The sequence below is a fragment of the Ambystoma mexicanum genome, chromosome 8 (genome assembly GCF_040938575.1).
Source record: "Ambystoma mexicanum isolate Mex_15411 chromosome 8, UKY_AmexF1_1, whole genome shotgun sequence".
Taxonomy (NCBI): Eukaryota; Metazoa; Chordata; class Amphibia; order Caudata; family Ambystomatidae; genus Ambystoma; species Ambystoma mexicanum.
Window position 1 is genome coordinate 32,773,655 of NC_090929.1, and position 17,825 is coordinate 32,791,479.

Genomic DNA, 17,825 nt, shown 5'->3' on the forward strand with positions numbered 1-17,825 from the left:
AAGGGTGCTGTGGAAGAGGTGCTTCCCAATCGGAGAGGGTCAGGCTGGTATACCCGGTATTTCCTGGTGCCCAAAACAGGAGGAGGTCTCCATCCCATTCTGGACCTCACGGCTCTAAACACGTTCCTGAGAAGAGACAAATTCAGGATGGTGACGTTGAGAGAAATTCTCCACGCTCTCGAGCTTCAGGACTGGCTGGTGTCCATAGACCTGCAGGATGCCTACTTCCATGTGCCCCATTCATCAGAACCACAGGAAATTCCTGCGTTTTCATTATGGACATATTTTACAAAAAAAGGGGGGGAGCCCCCAGCGTGTTCAGTGGGAGTTCGGGGCAAGGTATACAATAAACAAAAGGTTGTAACTCTCACTGTAAAATGACCAAGAGGTTAAGGTCCAATTTTATATTCCGTTTTCCACACCAATGAATGTTCTGCTCCTAAGGAGTCAGATAAATAGGAAATACCAAGGAGAACAAATGGAGCAAAAGTATTGACCATACATTTTTTTTTTTTTTAAATTGGTTAAAATCTTCAATGTACAAAAACATAAGTGAAAAATGGTAGTTCTGAGCAATGCAGAGAAGATTTTTCGCATGAGGTGTTCAGAAAACATAAACAATGAAAACAAAAATGACCACATAAATGATTGACATGTTCAAACAGAAATTATTCAAAGTATAAACAAAAAAAGGTTCACATTTAAGCATACAAATTACAAAATTAGACTTGGTGTTTTACAGTATTATTCAAACTGTCTTGTATCAAAGGTTCCTATCCTTTGTGTGTATTCATGATCAAGGTATGATCATGTTGGGTAAAGCTGCCCATTGGGGACAAGCACTATCAATTCAAAGTACTGCCCTTTGGGTTGACCTCCGCTCCAAGGGTCCTTTACCAAGCTCATGTCGGTAGTCGCGGCTCACCTCTGGAGATCCAGAGTACACCAATTCCCGTAGCTGGACGACTGGCTGATCTGGGGGAAGTCAGCAGGACAGGTTTTTGGAAAACACCTGTCTACTACTGCACAAGCTGGGCTTCTCCCTGAACTTAATGAAGTCCCACATGACACTGATCCAATGGCTCCAGTACATCGGGGCAGTCCTAGACACTCGGGCAGGGAAGGCCTTCCCTCCCGTGGTGAGAGTCGACAACATTCAACAGATGGTCCAGTTGTTCTGGAATCACGCAACCTTACCGGCGTCGTTTTTTCTCTGCCCTTTGGGCATCTTGGCCTCCTGCATTTTTCCAGTGCCAGAGGCCAGACTGCACATGAGATCCTTTCAGTGGCTCCTGCGAGACCAGTGGTCTCAGTTTCTGGGAGCACTCTCGGATCCTCTCAAGGTGTCCAGCCAGGTAGTTCGCGAACTCAGTTGGTGGGACACACGCAGGAAACATGTCCCGATTCTGATGGACAACACAGTGGACATGCACTACCTAAACAAAGGAGGTTTAGTGCATTCCCGTCCCCTCTGCACAGAAGCAATGCAACTGTGGTTCTGGTTGCTAGAGAATCAAGTTGCGATCTCAGCAGTTCATCTGGCGGGGACAAAGGAGTTTGGGGGATGCTCTGAGCAGGCAGAGCACGATCTCACACGAGTGCGAAGTGTGCCAGGAAATCCTGGAAGTGGTCTTTGCTCTCTGGGGTACCCCAGCAGTGGATCTGTTTGCAACGGAAGCCAACAGGAAGTGCAAACAGTTTTGCTCGAGGAAATTCCCAGCGAACGGTGCACTGGGGGGGGCGCGTTTCTGGTGGATTGGATATTCCCTCTCCATCACCGGTCAAGTGGCACAGCGAGTAGTGCGCTCGCTTTGACATCCGTGCAGAGCCTGCTAACGCAGGTTCGAATCCCGGCGGGGCCAAACTCAGCCTTTCATCCTTCCGAGGTCGATAAATGAGCAACACACACCGTGGGTAATAATAAGCAGCGCTCAGATTCCTCAGGGTTTGTAGCGCTATATAAGTGCCAAATTATTATTATTATTATTATTATTATGCGTTCCCTCCGATCCCCGCCATTCCATGGATTTTCAGGAGGTTAAAGAGGTTTTGAGCAACCATGATCTTGATCGCCCCGGATTGGGTGAGGAGGACGTGGTACTCCGACTTCTTGGATCTGTCCACCTCTCTGGTTGCCTCGGCGGCCGGATCTCCTCACCCAGTCAGGTCGGGGCACTGCACCCGACCCCAGACTCCCTCAACCTACATACGTGGCTCTTGAGTGGATGAGGTATGATGACTGGAACTTCCCAGAGGAAGTTCTTGAGGTGTTGCTGGCTGCCCGCAGACCGTCTACAAGACCGCTGTATGCGAGCAGGTGGAGAAGATTTGAGGTGTGGTGTAGAGAGCAAGAGGGTGACTCCATCTCTTGTCCCACCACAACGGCGATAGGTTCCTTCTGTCACTAGCCTCTGCAGGCCTTCAAGTTGCAACAGCCAAGGGGTATTTGGCAGCCCTTACTGTTTTTTTAAAAGGTCCCCAGATCAAGGTTCCTTTTTGACCATACCGGTTATGGCCCAATTCCTGAATTGCCTTCTCAACGAATTCCGCCGACTCCCTTTGTTTTTCTGGATTGGGCCCCCTGGTCCTCTCCTTTCTTAAGGCGGCTCCGTTTGAGTTTATGCATTCTTATTCACATTGGTTGTTGTCCCTTAAAGCAGTCTTTTTGATTGCCATCAAATCGGCCAGGAGGGTTAGCGAGCTGCAAGCTTCATGCTGCAAGCCCCCCCTTTTTGTGTTTCTTCAGAGAGAAGGTGTCTCTTAAGGTCAGACCAGGCTTCCTTCGGAAGGTTGTTTCGGAATTTCACCTTTCTCAGTCTATTGACTTGCCGGTGTGCCACCCTCCTCCTCATCCTTAAGAGGAAAAGTGCTTTCACTGTCTCGATCCTAAAAGAGCCCTCCGCTTTTATGTTGCCTGCACAGCGGAGTTCAGGAAGACAGACCAGTTGTTTGTCGCTCATTCTCGTGCCCGCAAAGGTCTTGCGATTACTAAACAACCCATCTCACGCTGGATCATTTTATGCATCTCTTAGTGCTGTCAGTCGGCGGGAGAAGTCCCACTGGGTATCAGGCCCATTCCACCAGGGGGGTCTCTGCTTCTACGGCCCTTCAAAGGGTGGTCTTTGTTTGGGACATTTGCCGTCCTGCCACATGGTCTTCTGTACATCATTTTATAAAGCACTGTGCTTTGGACGTTGCACGTGAGGCTGATGCACGTTTGGGCAGAGCGGTTCTGCAGAACCTGCTTTTGTAATCCTTTCTGCCCTCCTCCTTTAGCTTACTGCTTGGGGAATCTATCAAGATGAGGAATCTGCGGGAGAAAAGCAATCCATTGAAGGAGAAATTACCTAACCGTAATGTTCTTTCTATGGATTCTTCTCCTGCAGATTCCTCCTCATCCCTCCCAGCCGTCCCCGCTCAGAAAGTGTTGTGACTCTTCGCTTCTGATTTGATGAGGTGCGATGGCTTTGCAGTGATCCTCTGTTACTTTTTTATTTTTTAAATGTGTAATTGGAATGTTTTTAACCTGTTGGTTTCGATTGCATAGTTGCTCATTTAAGGCTGGTTAGCCTCCTTCTGTTTTCCTATGCAGTGTTTGAGTTCTGGAAAAGTGGGAGGAACTGAGGCATGGAGTGTAGTGACATGCTGTATGTATGGTGCCTGACGTCACTTCCAGAGCTGGCGATCGACCACCGCACTAGACGGATCGGCGTTCGAATCGAGGTATATTATGCCCCCTGTGGAAAAAGTTCCAAGCAGCAGAGCTTGACAAGTGATATCCATCAAGATGAGGAATCTGCGGAAGAAGAATCCATAGAAAGAAAATTACGGTAAGGTAATTTCTCCATCTCTCCAGTTGTAGCTACCTTGCTACAACCGTCGCCATTCCGTGTTCATCGCCAGAACTTCTGTAGTCAGCAGTTTGTGGTGTAAGTCCACTTCCTGCCTAATTTCAGCATCCTGGCATCAAGGGATCCTGTCCTAGGGAAGCCTCTTTTACCGCCATTGGAAGGACACCTGTCATTACCTCTGTGCAGAGACTGTTGCTGTATGAATCCTTGCGCCCTGGGCACCTCTCAATGGAAGCAACAGCGGGAAATCCAACTTCTATCAACCCCTAAGCAGAGCCACATGGTCATCTGGGCAAACCTGAGTCAGGTGGAGGGGGAGGGTGGGCAAGTAAACGCAGTGCATCTGTTCCCCTCCTGTCCTCAAAAGGATAACATTGGGAACAAGTTGTCCCTTCCATTTCACAACCTTCTGGTTGTCGAACCTGGGTAGTAGCTCCTGAAATATAAGACTATTTACTTAGCTTAGTAAAATTGTTGAAGAGTATTTTGTTTCCTCACCTGCAGAAACAAATTATAACTTACCTGAAAAGACTCCTTCTGGTGGGAAGCATTGAGCCTCCTGTGACTTTTGGTCACAAGGCCCCATTCTTCTTACGGTTTGGACTACTTAAGTTAGGGAAATCGCTTGTGAATTGGTTCCATCATAATACTGAATTATTTACTTGCCTCATGTGTTGAATAAGTCATTTTAATGCATTTAGGAACCTCTGGTGAATATATGTTTATTATTGAGTATTGTATGATATCACCTGTTAGTTTTATTTCCCAGTGTCGTTAGCCTAGAATACATATTTTTATTTGTATACATACCTGTCTAAATTGATTTATTGTGTATTATATTGTTTGGACTCATTGAGGGCCCCTAACCCCACTCACACGTTCCTGAGAATAGCCTCGATTGCTCTCCACATTTACCATGATTGGGTTTGTTCAGAGTTCCCTGTTCACTATAACTAGGGTGGCCTCCTAAAATCTATTCACCAGCCAGATTCTAGAAATCCATCTCCGCACTGACCAAGAGGTAGATGATAGGTGACAGTAGCAGAATACCAGAAAGCCAGAAAATCTAACCCATAGGGCATGAGGACGAACTATAGGGATGTGGCACCAAAGGGAATAAAAGGTTAAAAGAGAGTTTCTGTGAAAGCACGGTTCCACAGAGTAAAGTTCCAACGTGGTCTCTTTAGTAATCAATCCAGGAAAAGAAGAGTTCATAATAATCCAACGCAGTCCAAATCCAGAACCACGGTCCGTGAAAGCCAATCCAGTCCCATTGATGCTGGAACGCCTACATTTCGCCAGAGGGACTCTTGTAGAACAAGCTAAGGATCGCCAAAGTTCCGAGCTGAAACCTGGAATGATGACGCCTCTACAGCGATAGCCCAAACTGAATTTTGTCAATCCACACGATGGTTCCAGGAACACCTCAGAAGACTCCAGATGGCAGGGCACCTGTTAAACGAGGCATCTCGTGAGCGCTCTGTATCAGTTTCCCTCGTGACTGATGTGAAGAGGCAGCCTGTCTGACAACGGATTCTGAGGCGAAGAGCTATCAGCGTGGGGTACCAACCCAACGCCTTCCTGGTTGACTTAAACAAGACAGAGCTGGACTGGCTCCCAACGCCACGGGACGGCACTTCTCTGAATTGCGTGGCGTCGGGAGTGTTAGGGAGAATTCTCATTTTTGTGCTAATTCCCTTCAACTTTGGAGACCCTGCTATTTCTCTGGATTTAGGACTTTTTAATTTTAACCTTTGAGTGAGTGAGAACTTTTCTCACCCTCATGTGTTGTGAGCTGATTTGGATTACGTGTTTTCACTGTTTTTGGAGTCTGACAAACTCTGTAGTCATCTGCTTTTTGTATGGTGACACACAACACTTTCAGTGCAGGGTCACAGAGAAATCCTTTAGATTTCTCATGAGGTTTAAATACCTTTTCTTGTGTGAACTACCATTCCCAAGAATAGTAAAGTGAAATTGACTTTACTTACCTTTTCTCTTTGTAGGTCCAGCACACACCATCTTTTGTGGAGTGCTGGGGGGGTTACCTAGTAGCCCCTTATCCTACATTCTCATGTAACATTTTTATGTTACCCTTCCTACTTTAAATGGCTGTTGGCAGTGGTTTAATTTTTCCTACCACTGTGCTTTTCTACCGCAGGCTGAACCCTCAGCTGCAGTACAGCACCCATGGTTTACCATTTTGTCAAAATGGCTCCTGACTTCTTTTTTTTTCCATTTTCAGTTTGTGAGGTCTTTCTTGGGTTTTATTCTGTGCGTTGAAACAGATTTGAGCCCTTTGTCTTGCCTTTGGCAGGCTTCAGCCCTGAAAGCCTGCCTCTGGCTCCAGTGTGTCTGGAAGGACAGGATGTGAGGGAGCTTCCCGAAACTCCCCTGTGCTTTGTCTCTAGCAATGCCTGAATGCAACCAGTCCTGATTGGCTGGCTGGCTGGTTGTCCTTTCAGGACAGCCACCCTGCTATGTGATAGACAGCCTAGGCTGGGCATGAATGGGAGAAACCTGCTTAAAAGGCGAGGGTTTTGGGACTAGAGGCAGAGTCGACCACTGGGAAAAACACCTGACGAAGAAACCATGAACGAAGCTTGCTGCATCCTCCTGGACCTTTGAATTGCCAGTGAAGCCCTGCTGCAGTGCTGCAACTCTTTTCAATTTGACAGAGAAGCTCCGGAAGGGATGACTTATTCCCTTGGGTTGGTGGGACCAACTACCCGGAGACAAACTCCACTGGACTATCTTCCCTGACTGGCTGTACTTCTTTGCTGCTGCAAGGACGGAATGCCAGGGGCAGAGTAATCTGTAGTTGAGTTCAACATCTGAAATCCGGCTAGAAGCTCCAGGAATCTCCTAAGAACCCTCCAGAAACAGGACGACCAGATCTCGAGTCCCCTCACCAAAGTGCAGGGCCGAAGGAGTGAAGGATGCCCAACCAGTATCCGAGACCTGCGACGGTGCTGTTTGCTAAGCGCTGAAACCGCGAAGTGCCGCTGAACTAAAAAGAGCCCGTAGCTGCTGACGACCTCCCAAGTACCGCCACAGCAGCCCTCCAGACATCCTCCCTCTTGTCTCCACAACTGAGGCTCAGGAACAAGGGTCTGCACCGCTGTACCAAGACAGAATCCAGCTGGACCACTCTTCTTCAAACCAGAGGTACTGTTCAGACTGGGTGTACTTACCTCCTTGTCTTTTGAGCTGTGCTTTTATCATTTGGGAACTGCATTAGCTTATTTTCAGAGTTGATACCAATTCTTTGTCTCACAGGCTTAACAGCTTGTGACCCTACAAGTGATTTCCTACAAACGCTCTAACTTTGTGCAATACTGTTTCTGATCTAAGAAGTGCCTCAGCTCCATAGACTGTGTTCCAATTGACTTTGGCTGTCCTGGCTCCCTGAAGACTCTTCTAGTCCATTGACTTTGATATTGTTTGTCCCTCATAGGTGGTAACTTGTTTTAGACTGTTACTGCTGGGAAAGACTTGTCTAGATTTCATTGGAAGATTTAGGTGTCCTCACATTTACTAAGAACCTGTTTAACCTTTTTCCTTCCCTAAACCTTTCCTTTCTGCAACCTCAGAATCTGCAAAGTGTAACTAGTGTGATATATAAATGCCATTACTGTCCTTGTGAAGTCACCTCAGGGTGTAGGAATTGTGTAAGAAGCATATCCAAAGAGTATCCACTAACTTGTTCAGATTCTTGAAAGTAATTTTAAAGTATATTTACCTTGTTACATGAATTGTCTTTTTAAAGAACGCTTATTTAAAAATTGATGATAAATATTTATAACTGAAACCTTGAGTGTAAGTGTTACTTGGCTACTTGCATTTGTGGATTTCATTGCTACAGCTCTAGAGCTCACATTTACACCTCTTGAGAAAGGCCTGGCTGCTCAGTCGCACTACCAACCTGTGTATTACAGACCTATACCAAAAGGCGGGTTACCTAATACCAAGCAGATAAGTTTTGTGTAGTTTCACACAGTGTGACTGCATCAATTCTTACCTAACAGGGACAGTGCAAGCACTAGCAGAGAAGGCCTCGCAATGATCCAACCAAAGTTCAGGTGTAGAATGGTGATCCGAGAGGCTGAGATACACGGGTTCCAGGAGGCAGGATGATGAGAGTCCAACAACTGGGTGGTTTACTGGTTGCAGGCAGGGTACCAAGTAATGGCACAAGAAAGGGCCATGAGAAGAAGCAGAATGATCAGGAGAAGCCAAAGGGAGCAAGGAGAAGGAACCCAGGAACCAAGGAAGAGAGTGAGAACCCCCAAGAACAGGGACTGGAAACCAAGGGCAAGGACCAACCCCAGGCCCAGGGTAGGGGTCCCCACCAGACCCAGGGTAGGAATCCCCACCAGACCCACAGAGAACACAGAAACAACCCTGCCAAGGGCTGGACAACCAAGGCAAGAGAAAGAAGGAAAACAAGACCAGAGCAAAAGTAGGAAACAGAACTAATCCGGAGCGAGGAACGTGAACAGAGTGCTCACTGCATTGAGACGCAGTGTGTTCCTGTAAGCAGAGCCCGGATATAGGACCGTGTCCAGAACCAGGCTGGAATCGCAAGCCCTGTTGCCACACGAACGCGCAGGGAGCCGGGCACAGACGCCCGTGCATGCTCCGACCCGCGACCATGGCTGCGTCCAAGGAGCCGGAGACCTAGCCGTACGGGCCCGTAGGCGCCAATGGGGATACAATCTCCATGTCGAAGCCCACCAGCGGCCCTGCCTCCCAGAGTTGGTGAGTGGCACGACAGCACCGAGCATACGTCAGGAGTGGTTGGTCCCACCATTCCAAGGGTCAATGCTTCACCGAAGGACTTCTAAAGATCACCAGCCAGACAGGACTCCACCGGGACTGCAGCAAAAGTTGGTCACCAAGCCTCCTTAAGACGGGTTCATGGGTCTTCTGAGGGATTCACAGCTGGCCAGAATACTTGGCTCCTCGCAGGATCTGTGGAGAATGGCTTCTGGAATCCTCCTCTTATTCAGAAACTCAGTTGAGACAGAAACCCAGCCCACCCAATGGAAGATCTGCCCCTCACATTCAACCCAGTAGTGGTCCAATCAGGAATTCGGATGGTGAATCTCATGCATACTCTCTAGACATACTGAAACCAGTTTGTGAATTGGGACAAGACAGCCTCAACCCACTTCCTGGGAAGACACACACTTGGTCCTGCACTAGCTCGCGAAAAGCATGGCTTTCCTGGGCAGCACATGCCCATAAAAGGAATTTCCTGATCTGGCTAGGCAGGAAGAAGGCCAACAAACAAAATGGCCAAAAGAACAAGCAAAAACCTTGTGACTCGGCCATGTTAAGACACTAGCCACAGTTAGTAGCCAAACACGGTAAGGCTAACGAAAAGCATGGCTAAAATAGTAAAAATGCAACTGCTGCCACCAGCTTGTCTTTAGACACATGTAAAGTAATCAAAAAATCCCTTTGAGTTTCTCCCTTAGCCTAAAAAGGGTACCCTAAGGCGATGGCTGTCTATCTTCCTAGGGATCTTCTAGTTGTCCCTGACCTAGCCCTGCTTTGTACTTTATGGGGAAACAGGAATATGCTTCCTTTTACCCAGTTCCACTTGTTCTCCTTGCACGCACAGTCTCCACTGACCCTTCTCCTCCGTTCTCACACTCTGCCTTCTTACCTCCACCCTTAGATGTTATCACTTTCCTTATTCCAACCACTGCTCTACTTCCAATACCTCTAATATCACTTTCCTTCCTTCCTCCTCACTACTACACCACTTTCTATTCCCCCTCTACTCTTACAGCACTACCTCGCTACCCTGTTCTTACTACTCCTACTCTAACAAGCTCTCTCCAGCTACTGTCAATCCCAATACAACCACTAACATGAACTACCGTCCACTGCTACCAACTATCACTTCCTGCTACTACCACCAAACCCAACTACTGCTACTTTCTACTCTATCGCTAGTTCGCACACTCCCTACTCTCAAACAAAAAGACTCAACAGACCCCTCCCCCCCACCCCCTCTCACCGATTGCCTCTGCACTCCTTTCGCTTTCGTCTCCTCTGGTCTCTGACGTCCTTCTCCACCGCCTGTCCTCTCCCAACTAACCCTCACTGCACAACTCACATGCACCTTCTTAAATAACCCACTTCCTCCCAGGATTGAATACTCACTCTGTCCAATCACTTACCTGGCTCAAGGGGGTGTGGCAGGGGAAGTACTTCAAAAAGGATTTGTATGCCCCGCCCCTTTCCCCTTTTCTGGCAGCATCTCTTGCAAAGAAAGTAAAGGGCTTTCTGAGGGACTTGTGTTCCATGTTTGATAAGGCCTTCTGATGGGCCTTTTAAGTCCCAGGTGGGCTGGTGGGACTTTCACTAATAAGGCCTGGACAGCGTATAGACCAATGGAGTATTTACTATGTGATGTCTTCCTTCTGCTGCTTCTCGTTGCGGCTTCTCCCTGTCTGTGTTCTCCGGCAGCGGGGGCGCTGCCTTCATCACGGGTAAGGTGCGAAGGGGGCATGTACACACTCACGCGTACACTGCAGGGTGTTTGGGCTGGGCTCCCTCTCTCCCCTGACAGGGCCTGTATGCAGGCCTTGTCGCACTCAGGCAGTCGTTTTATTGCCTCTTCCTCACCCAAAACATATAATTTTTTTTGGTACCTTTTCATTTTTTTAAATCCGTTTGATTCTCCACCGTGACTGCTGAGCACAGGGAAAAAAGTGGGCAATGGAGGTCTGGGGCATAATGACGTGCTATATGCACCACCTACGTCCTGTGTGTAGTCGAGGGACAACAGTGAGCCGCTGTATTCCCCGTGTTAAATCTTTCCGAGCAGCTGACACTGGATAGGGGTATCTATCAAGATGAGGAAACAGAGAGAAGAATCCATAGAAAGAACATTACAGGTAAGTCATTTCTCCTTTCAGAATATATCGAGGAGAAGAGGGTCTGAACAAATTGTTCTTGCAATCTTTATCTCTAGAGAGGCTTTCCATGTTTTTGTGGGTTGAATGGGACTTTTTCCGGAACCCCAGAATTCATAAGGGATCTTTCCAGCATCACCGGCCCGCCAAAGGGTTGACATTAGTTTTGTGCAGCTATTACTTGCACCAATTATGAGGGTGCTGTGGTGAAAGATTTCTCTGGAGCATTAACAAACTTTGCTTTTCTCCCCTGTGTCTCAGGTTAATCTTTGTTACCTGTGTCAGGCCTGCACTTCCCTCCTGTACAGCCGCAAAATGCTAAAGCATTACCTACAGGTAAGAAACGGAGCTCCTGGAGGGGCGAGTCCAAACATAGCACAGTAAGGAATATAAAGAACAGTCGACAGAGAGCAGAGGGATTCACAAAGACGGAGTGGGCACCCCCAAATGGTCGGATGAGATTAACTCTATGTTAAAGATGTTGCAATGTCCTCCGGTCCTTGGTCATGTTCCTATTCTTAACCCTTCAGCACCTGGTATACGCCTTTTGAATGCAACAATGCTGTTATGTGAAGGCTCCTTAGCCTCTGTTCTGTTTCTGCCTACTTTGCAAGTCATTTCTGTTCGAAATTACACTCTCCTAAATACAAATAAGTGCAACTCCAGAAAGAGTGAAGGTGCTCCAGGAAAGGTTAGAGGAAAGCTCTCTGGATATATGAATGCACTTGAGCAACAGGAAAAGGCAAGCCCACTTAAGGTCTTTTTAGGCAGAGCACCCTGCAGAATCTTTGAAGGGTGGTCCTAAACATGTACGGGTTGAGCACACTCTGGAAGAAGGGCAACTGAAAGAACTTTTCAGGAAGTGTAATTGAAAGAGCCCCCTCTACAGGAAAGATTGTGGGGGGATAACACTCTCAGAAAGGATAGTAGTAACCTGCATTCAAGGTAGGGATGGTGGGAATTGCCTCTAGGAAGGTTAGCAGCAATTTCACATATTGAACATTCTAAGAATAGTCTTGTTAGAGGGTCGAAACAGAACAGTTTCTGGGGGTGAGAGGGGGTTCGGAACAGAGCACACCAGAGAAATTGAGGCAGGAATACACACATTGGAGGGCACAGTTCTGTGTGAATCAGCGAGTTTGCAGTTTTGCACACACTAGTTGGGCCCCAATTTTGCATATGCAAAGGACAGAGCTGCAAAGAGGGTGCAGGCCGCACACACTATGGGTGGTGCAGAGTGTGAACTCGAGGACTGGATTCAAGCCATGCCCACGAGAGATGGTTCTAGCTGCGCCTATCACCTGGAAAGTTTGTTATGGTAGCCCTGTAAAAGTCCAGGAAAGCACTGCTGCATCCTTGGGTTTGGGAAGTGTAAAGAGATGGATTTCTATTTTCTCAGCTTTGATTATGTTTTTTATTCACATCATGCAGCCCAAAAATGGAGAGCCTGTCCCCCCAACTGGACCCCTGCGTGTACAGCGAGCCTCTCACACCCCCGTCAAGCAGCCGAATGCCGAGTCTGAGGCCTTGGAGCAAAGGGCCCTGCGATCTGTTCAGCACAGCCTTCTGAAGATCCTGGGCAAGACGCTGGCAGCTCTACGGCACTTCACTCCGGATGTATGCCAGATCCTGCTGGACCAGGTACAACCACGGAGTATGTTTGTCAGCCTTCACAAGATGTCACAGGGTGGATGCACGAGCGGGGATGGGAGGATGGGTAGTGTATGTTATTTCTACAAGTACTCTGGGGGGGGCTTCCAAATACCAGCCTGGGTTGGATTTGCAGGGTTTCCCCAAGTTAATCCACACTCTCACAATGGCTGTGTGGCTGAGAAGTCAGGCTTTACTCTTAGGAATGGAGATGGGTTCCCTAAAGCACAGTTAGACAGGCATAAGCACACAGTGAAAAGACTGCAAAGCATAATTACTGCAAAAACATACTTTGTTGTAAAGTCAAGCATCAAGAAATACACTTGAAGTAACTATAGATACACGTGTTGCACAAACAGTGAAGTGTCTTTAAAACACATCTGACACATTTAAAATCAGTTGTGCAAAATTGTACAGGTGAGGAAAACATATTCCTTTGTACTGAGGGGGGAAGAAACCCTAAGTTATCACCTGCCCTAGTTTAAGGATGGACTTTCAGAACTAGCCGTGGCGGGGGTGGTTCTGACAGGCCACCCTAGTTTACGAATAGGGTCATTGGCACCTGGGTTTAGCCAAACCCCATCAAAGTAGTGTTAACAAAGAATTAAGACAGACTTCTGGAGATATGGGTTGGTGTAATTGTACAGTTAACACAACGTAGCAACATAGAACAGTCAAAAAAAGTTAAGCAACATTGGAGTACAAAATTACCATTTTATTTTGCCTTTAAATCTCTAAGCAGGAAAAGTAAAAAGTAAGACTTGATCCCTAATTCGGACTTTAAGCACCTATATATCTTTTTCTTTTAATTTCCGGTTTATTTTGACCGATTTGCCATAAACCATTTAATCATACAATTGATCCAACGCACATGCTTCCATATTGTGGAGCCACCAGCAAATCTCCATCTTGTTGTCCTCGTCTACTGGTACCTGCTGATGGTATCTCCATCCTTTCTGTAGATACCTGATTTTGAGCCTCTGAAGAGCTCAAAAATGTAATGGCCCTGGAAAGATCGCCTGGATAGAGGCTGCTAGCAGACCGACTATCCTGGCTAGATTCCGAAGCAATATAGCCGGCTTCTTGAGAGCTGTCCTCAGATATTTCTTTATGGATCTCATCTTGGGTGCAGGGAGTTCTAGAGTGGCTTTTCTTGTATCTATTGTAAAGCATAGAAACTATAGCCCACTGCACTTGCCTCTGCAATCTCTTGTCTTCCACCATAAATAGGATTTCATCCAGATAGATGATCATCCGAACTCCTTGATCTCGCAATGCGGTCGCTAGGGGTCTCATGAGCTTGGTGAATGCCCATGGCGCTGAGGCTAGACTGAAGGGATAAAGTCTTGAATTGCCATACTTCCTCCTTCCAGAGAAATCTCAGGAAGGAGCGGTACTTTACTGCTATCGGCACTGTAAGATATGCGTCTTTCAGATCGACGCGCTAGCCAGTCGTTCACTCTGAGTAGATCTCCTAGCAGATGGAGTCCTTCCATCTTGAAGCGTCTGTACACTAACTAGCTGTTTAGCTCTTTTAAATTGATGACTGGTCTCATCTTGTCTTTGCGGTGAACTAAAAACATGTTGCTGAGGAACCCTGCTGTGTGTGGGTGTGCTCTCTATGGCATTTTTGTGCGCTAGCGCTTGAATCTCTGTATCCAATAACTCGCTTTCTGCTTGCGAAATGTGCATGGGTGGTGGAGGGTTTTTGCTGTACTGAATCTCTAGAAACTCTAACTCGAAACCCTGGACAGTTTGTAACACCCATGCGTCTGATGAAAGCTTGCGCCAATTGGGAATGCAAAGTAAAGTCCTCCCTCCCACTGGGGGTTATATTGCTTTGTGCTCTCTCATCTGTGGTATTCTGGTGTCTGTAGTACCCTCTGCGGCCTCTGTAGCCTCTACCTCAGTTGGGAAAGAAGGCGTCTTGTTGACGAGTTTCACAGTAGTTGGCTCTTGGGCCCTGGGGCCTTCTGTTTGAGTTTAATCAGCCAGTCGAGCGGCCTATATAACGAATGGCCCCTGCAAAATCCCTTCCAGGGAATACTTTTCTTATTAAAGCTTGCGCCTTCTCTTAGGCTGTAAATGTTCCCACAAACTTGTTCATCTCCTTTACTAACGCGTCTCCAAAGAGCAATCCTCGTGCTCCCTCACCTGCCTCGTAGGAGGCTAGGTCTTCAAGCTTATTGTCAATTTTTAGGAGCATTGTCCTACGCCTCTCAGACGAAATTGCTGTGTTCGCGTTTCATAGCATGCACACTGCCCTTTGAGCCCATCCAGCCAGATTGAAAGGGTGTACTGGTTCTCGCGTATCTTTAGAACTCCGCCAGGTCCATAATTTTAGCGATGGGCCCTGTCAGGTCCAATATTTTGTCCCAACATGCTCTTCAGGCACGGTCCTTCCCTGCCTTAGTGACAAAGGTAAGCATTCTGGGATCTAGCTCCGGAGTATCCGCTACTTTCCCCGTAAATTCAGGCCTGGTCTCTTTCTCCAGTGGTTTCTGTATTTTCTGAGCCATATATTTTGCTACCCTCGGAGACGGAGTCCACTCAGTGGACCTAGGGTCCCTGATGGTATCTGGCTCGAACATATCGGATATGTCCTCTTCATCTGGGGGACTCTCCACACTGCTGGCTTTATTCTCGCAGGTCGGTTTGCTCTACGACCTTATCCTCTCTTTCCCAAGACTCTTGTCGTCATCTTCTTGTTCCTCCTCCTGATCAAACTCCTCTGAGGATGAGAGCGCTTCCCCTGTGTTTTCCGCCCCTGCGGTAGGGGTATGAGGCCGGGCACTGCTGACTTAGATAGACAAGCGTTCTTTAGCCTGTTGAAGTCGTCAGCTGCCTCCTGGGGCTTCTCTTTCTTCCCCATAGTTTTACCCGGGGGAGTAGAAGTGTTTCCTCTTCCGGGCAGCTTTTCTCCCCTTTGTGTTGTCTTCCAGAGGCTTATTAGTGGAGGTCCCCTCACCTGGGTCATCGTGTAAACCATCTTTGGTGCCCAATAAATTCTCAAGGATCTGTAACCTGTCCTGAAGTGGCTGGACTCCCTGAGCAACTGCTAGTACAAGACAGTCTCCCAAAACATTCTTAAAACTTTGGGAGAGGTCTATCTCCTCCTCTCCCAAGTCTTGCTCCTGGCCGCTGTATTTGCTCCAATCCTCTTCTCCCCTGTCATAGGCCATGTTAGTGGGTCTATGCGGTGGGGAGGAGTGCTGCTGTTACTAGCAGTATGTCAATTCGACCTGGTTACAGTCTGAATAGCTGTATAGGCTGTTATTTTCAACTTTCTTTTTTTATTTTTTATAATCTGTGATATTTTCGAAAGCCTCCTCTGTATTGGAGCTGAAACGCTGTAAAAGCGCTTCTATCTGCACCACATATGCTCCGGAGCGTGTAAATCTTCTCCCGTTCGTTTTCGGAACATTGGAGTGAGAAGAAGTAATCATGCATGCGCAAACTGCTTCAGGAGGGTGTCACTGGCTCTGTCGAGTGAACGAGCCAACGCGCTGAGGGAAACTTCAATGAGCCGGTAAATACTAAATGGATGTAAACACAGACCGGAGCCCTACGCAAGAGAGATCGCTCGCGGTCCCGGCCTGCTTCATGGTAAAAGATTAAATGTTAATGTAGTAAAGCACTCGATTTCATTACCAATTATGACGCACACGCTAGAAAGATACTCTGCATGTTGACATCATGATTTACAACATAATTGCCATAACTGTACGCGCGCACGGCGTTACTTATATAATTAAGGCTAAATACATTATCATAACGGGAATTGAAAACCGAAATGGGTACTTAGCTGTCGGTAAGCAGCAAAAAAAGAAGAGAAAGGGACCTAGAGCAGCAGGGTTTTGTACTCGTAAGGGAGCCCTGATTGGACAACAGGACTGAGGCTCAGGACTACTAAGCTGCTAGGTCTCATGGGGACTGGGGTTTGAACACATCCTCTCATCATGCCTTTTTTATTAGTTTGTTTTTATTGTCAGTTTTGCATTTCAAACTGTTTTTTTAAAAAAAAAAGAGAGAAATAAAGTGAAAGATTTAAAAAGCTGTTGGAGCAGATAAAGGAGTTTTAAGCATATTGCTCACCTCTGGTCTTGTAATAGAATGTCATTCCGCCACACTTATGAGAAGCCGATTGTGGCTAAAAAAAGAACATTGCTTGACTGAAGCACTCTAAATCAGATGACATTTCGAGAGACATTCACAAATTAAAACAGCAATACCACAATTGGCTGAAGTTGCATAAAAAACGTATGATAAATCTTGACGCACAAGCAGTGTTAACATCCGAGCTAAAAATGTGGCAGCTATATGGACATTTATCAATCAACTGGAGGCCCCTCAAGACGCGCTTCAAGCCACAGCAATTTTGGCAATTACATGGCAAAATTCACTTTTCAAATTTACAAGAAAGAAAAGAAGACAATATTTTTGAAGTCAACACGTCTGCAACGGCGCCTCACGATGAAAAGTGGAAGTCCTTTCAACTCGATATAGACATTTCAACAATAGAAGACATCATCCAGAGTTCGAAGAACTCCAGGGCACCTGGGCCAGACGGGTTGTCCAATATGGAACTAAAAAAGACAAAAAGCAAGTTATATTGCAACGACTGGATCGAGACGCACAAATCACTCTTTGATTATAAACATCAAGAGGAGTTTTGGTTTTGGCTGCGAAAAGTGAATGGTCCATCAAAGTACATCCACATTTTTCCCAATCCGTTTCTAAGAGTGCAATATATGCGTCTCCGTTTTAACATCTTCCCGTCAAACCTACACCTGAGTGAAAGAAAAGGATCGATTATTAACCCCAGGTACAGGCTTTGTCAAAATGAAAATGTAATTGAATCAATTCAGCATTTGATTTTGAGATGCCCTGAATTGAGATCAGAAAGAGAGTTGGAGATGGGCTGCATATGTAGAAATACGCCACCAGATCCATTAAGGAATGGTGGAAAATTCTGATTGAAGGCGAAAAAACACACATTACCTTGGCACTGTCATAATTTCTGATACTAATACTGGGATTATAGCAATATCAAGGGAATATCTGACTTGGCTATATAGTATATTTGCTGTTAAACTCCTCTTTTACGTTTCGCTCTATAGAAGGGCTGGTGTATTAATAGTTATTCTTTTAAAGCTGTTTTTATAGATTTATTTTTGCTTTGTTGCTTTCTCGCTTTTTTTTTAATTTCTCATCTTTTTTCTCTTTTCATGACTATTGGCGAAAGGTTTTCTAAATTGTAAACCATATAATGCCAAATAAATAAAAAAAATAGTTCTTGTTAGTTTTACAGGTCAAATGGACAGGACACTTCAAAACTGTAGAAACACTTGGAGAGGTCAATTCTTTGGTGGACTTGGGCAACCCAAGGAGG

General features: G+C 46.5%; 1 protein-coding gene across 4 annotated transcripts in view; it reads left to right on the top strand.

The window, feature by feature from the left end:
- NUP188 (nucleoporin 188) overlaps nt 1-17,825 on the top strand; it is a 1,828,090-nt gene that overhangs the window by 1,688,567 nt on the left and 121,698 nt on the right. For all 4 annotated transcript variants that reach the window (XM_069609202.1, XM_069609203.1, XM_069609201.1 and 1 more), the window contains 2 exons: nt 11,045-11,119; nt 12,215-12,424. In XM_069609202.1, coding sequence (XP_069465303.1) covers nt 11,045-11,119; nt 12,215-12,424 — 285 coding nt within the window. The remainder of the gene's footprint in view (nt 1-11,044; nt 11,120-12,214; nt 12,425-17,825) is intronic.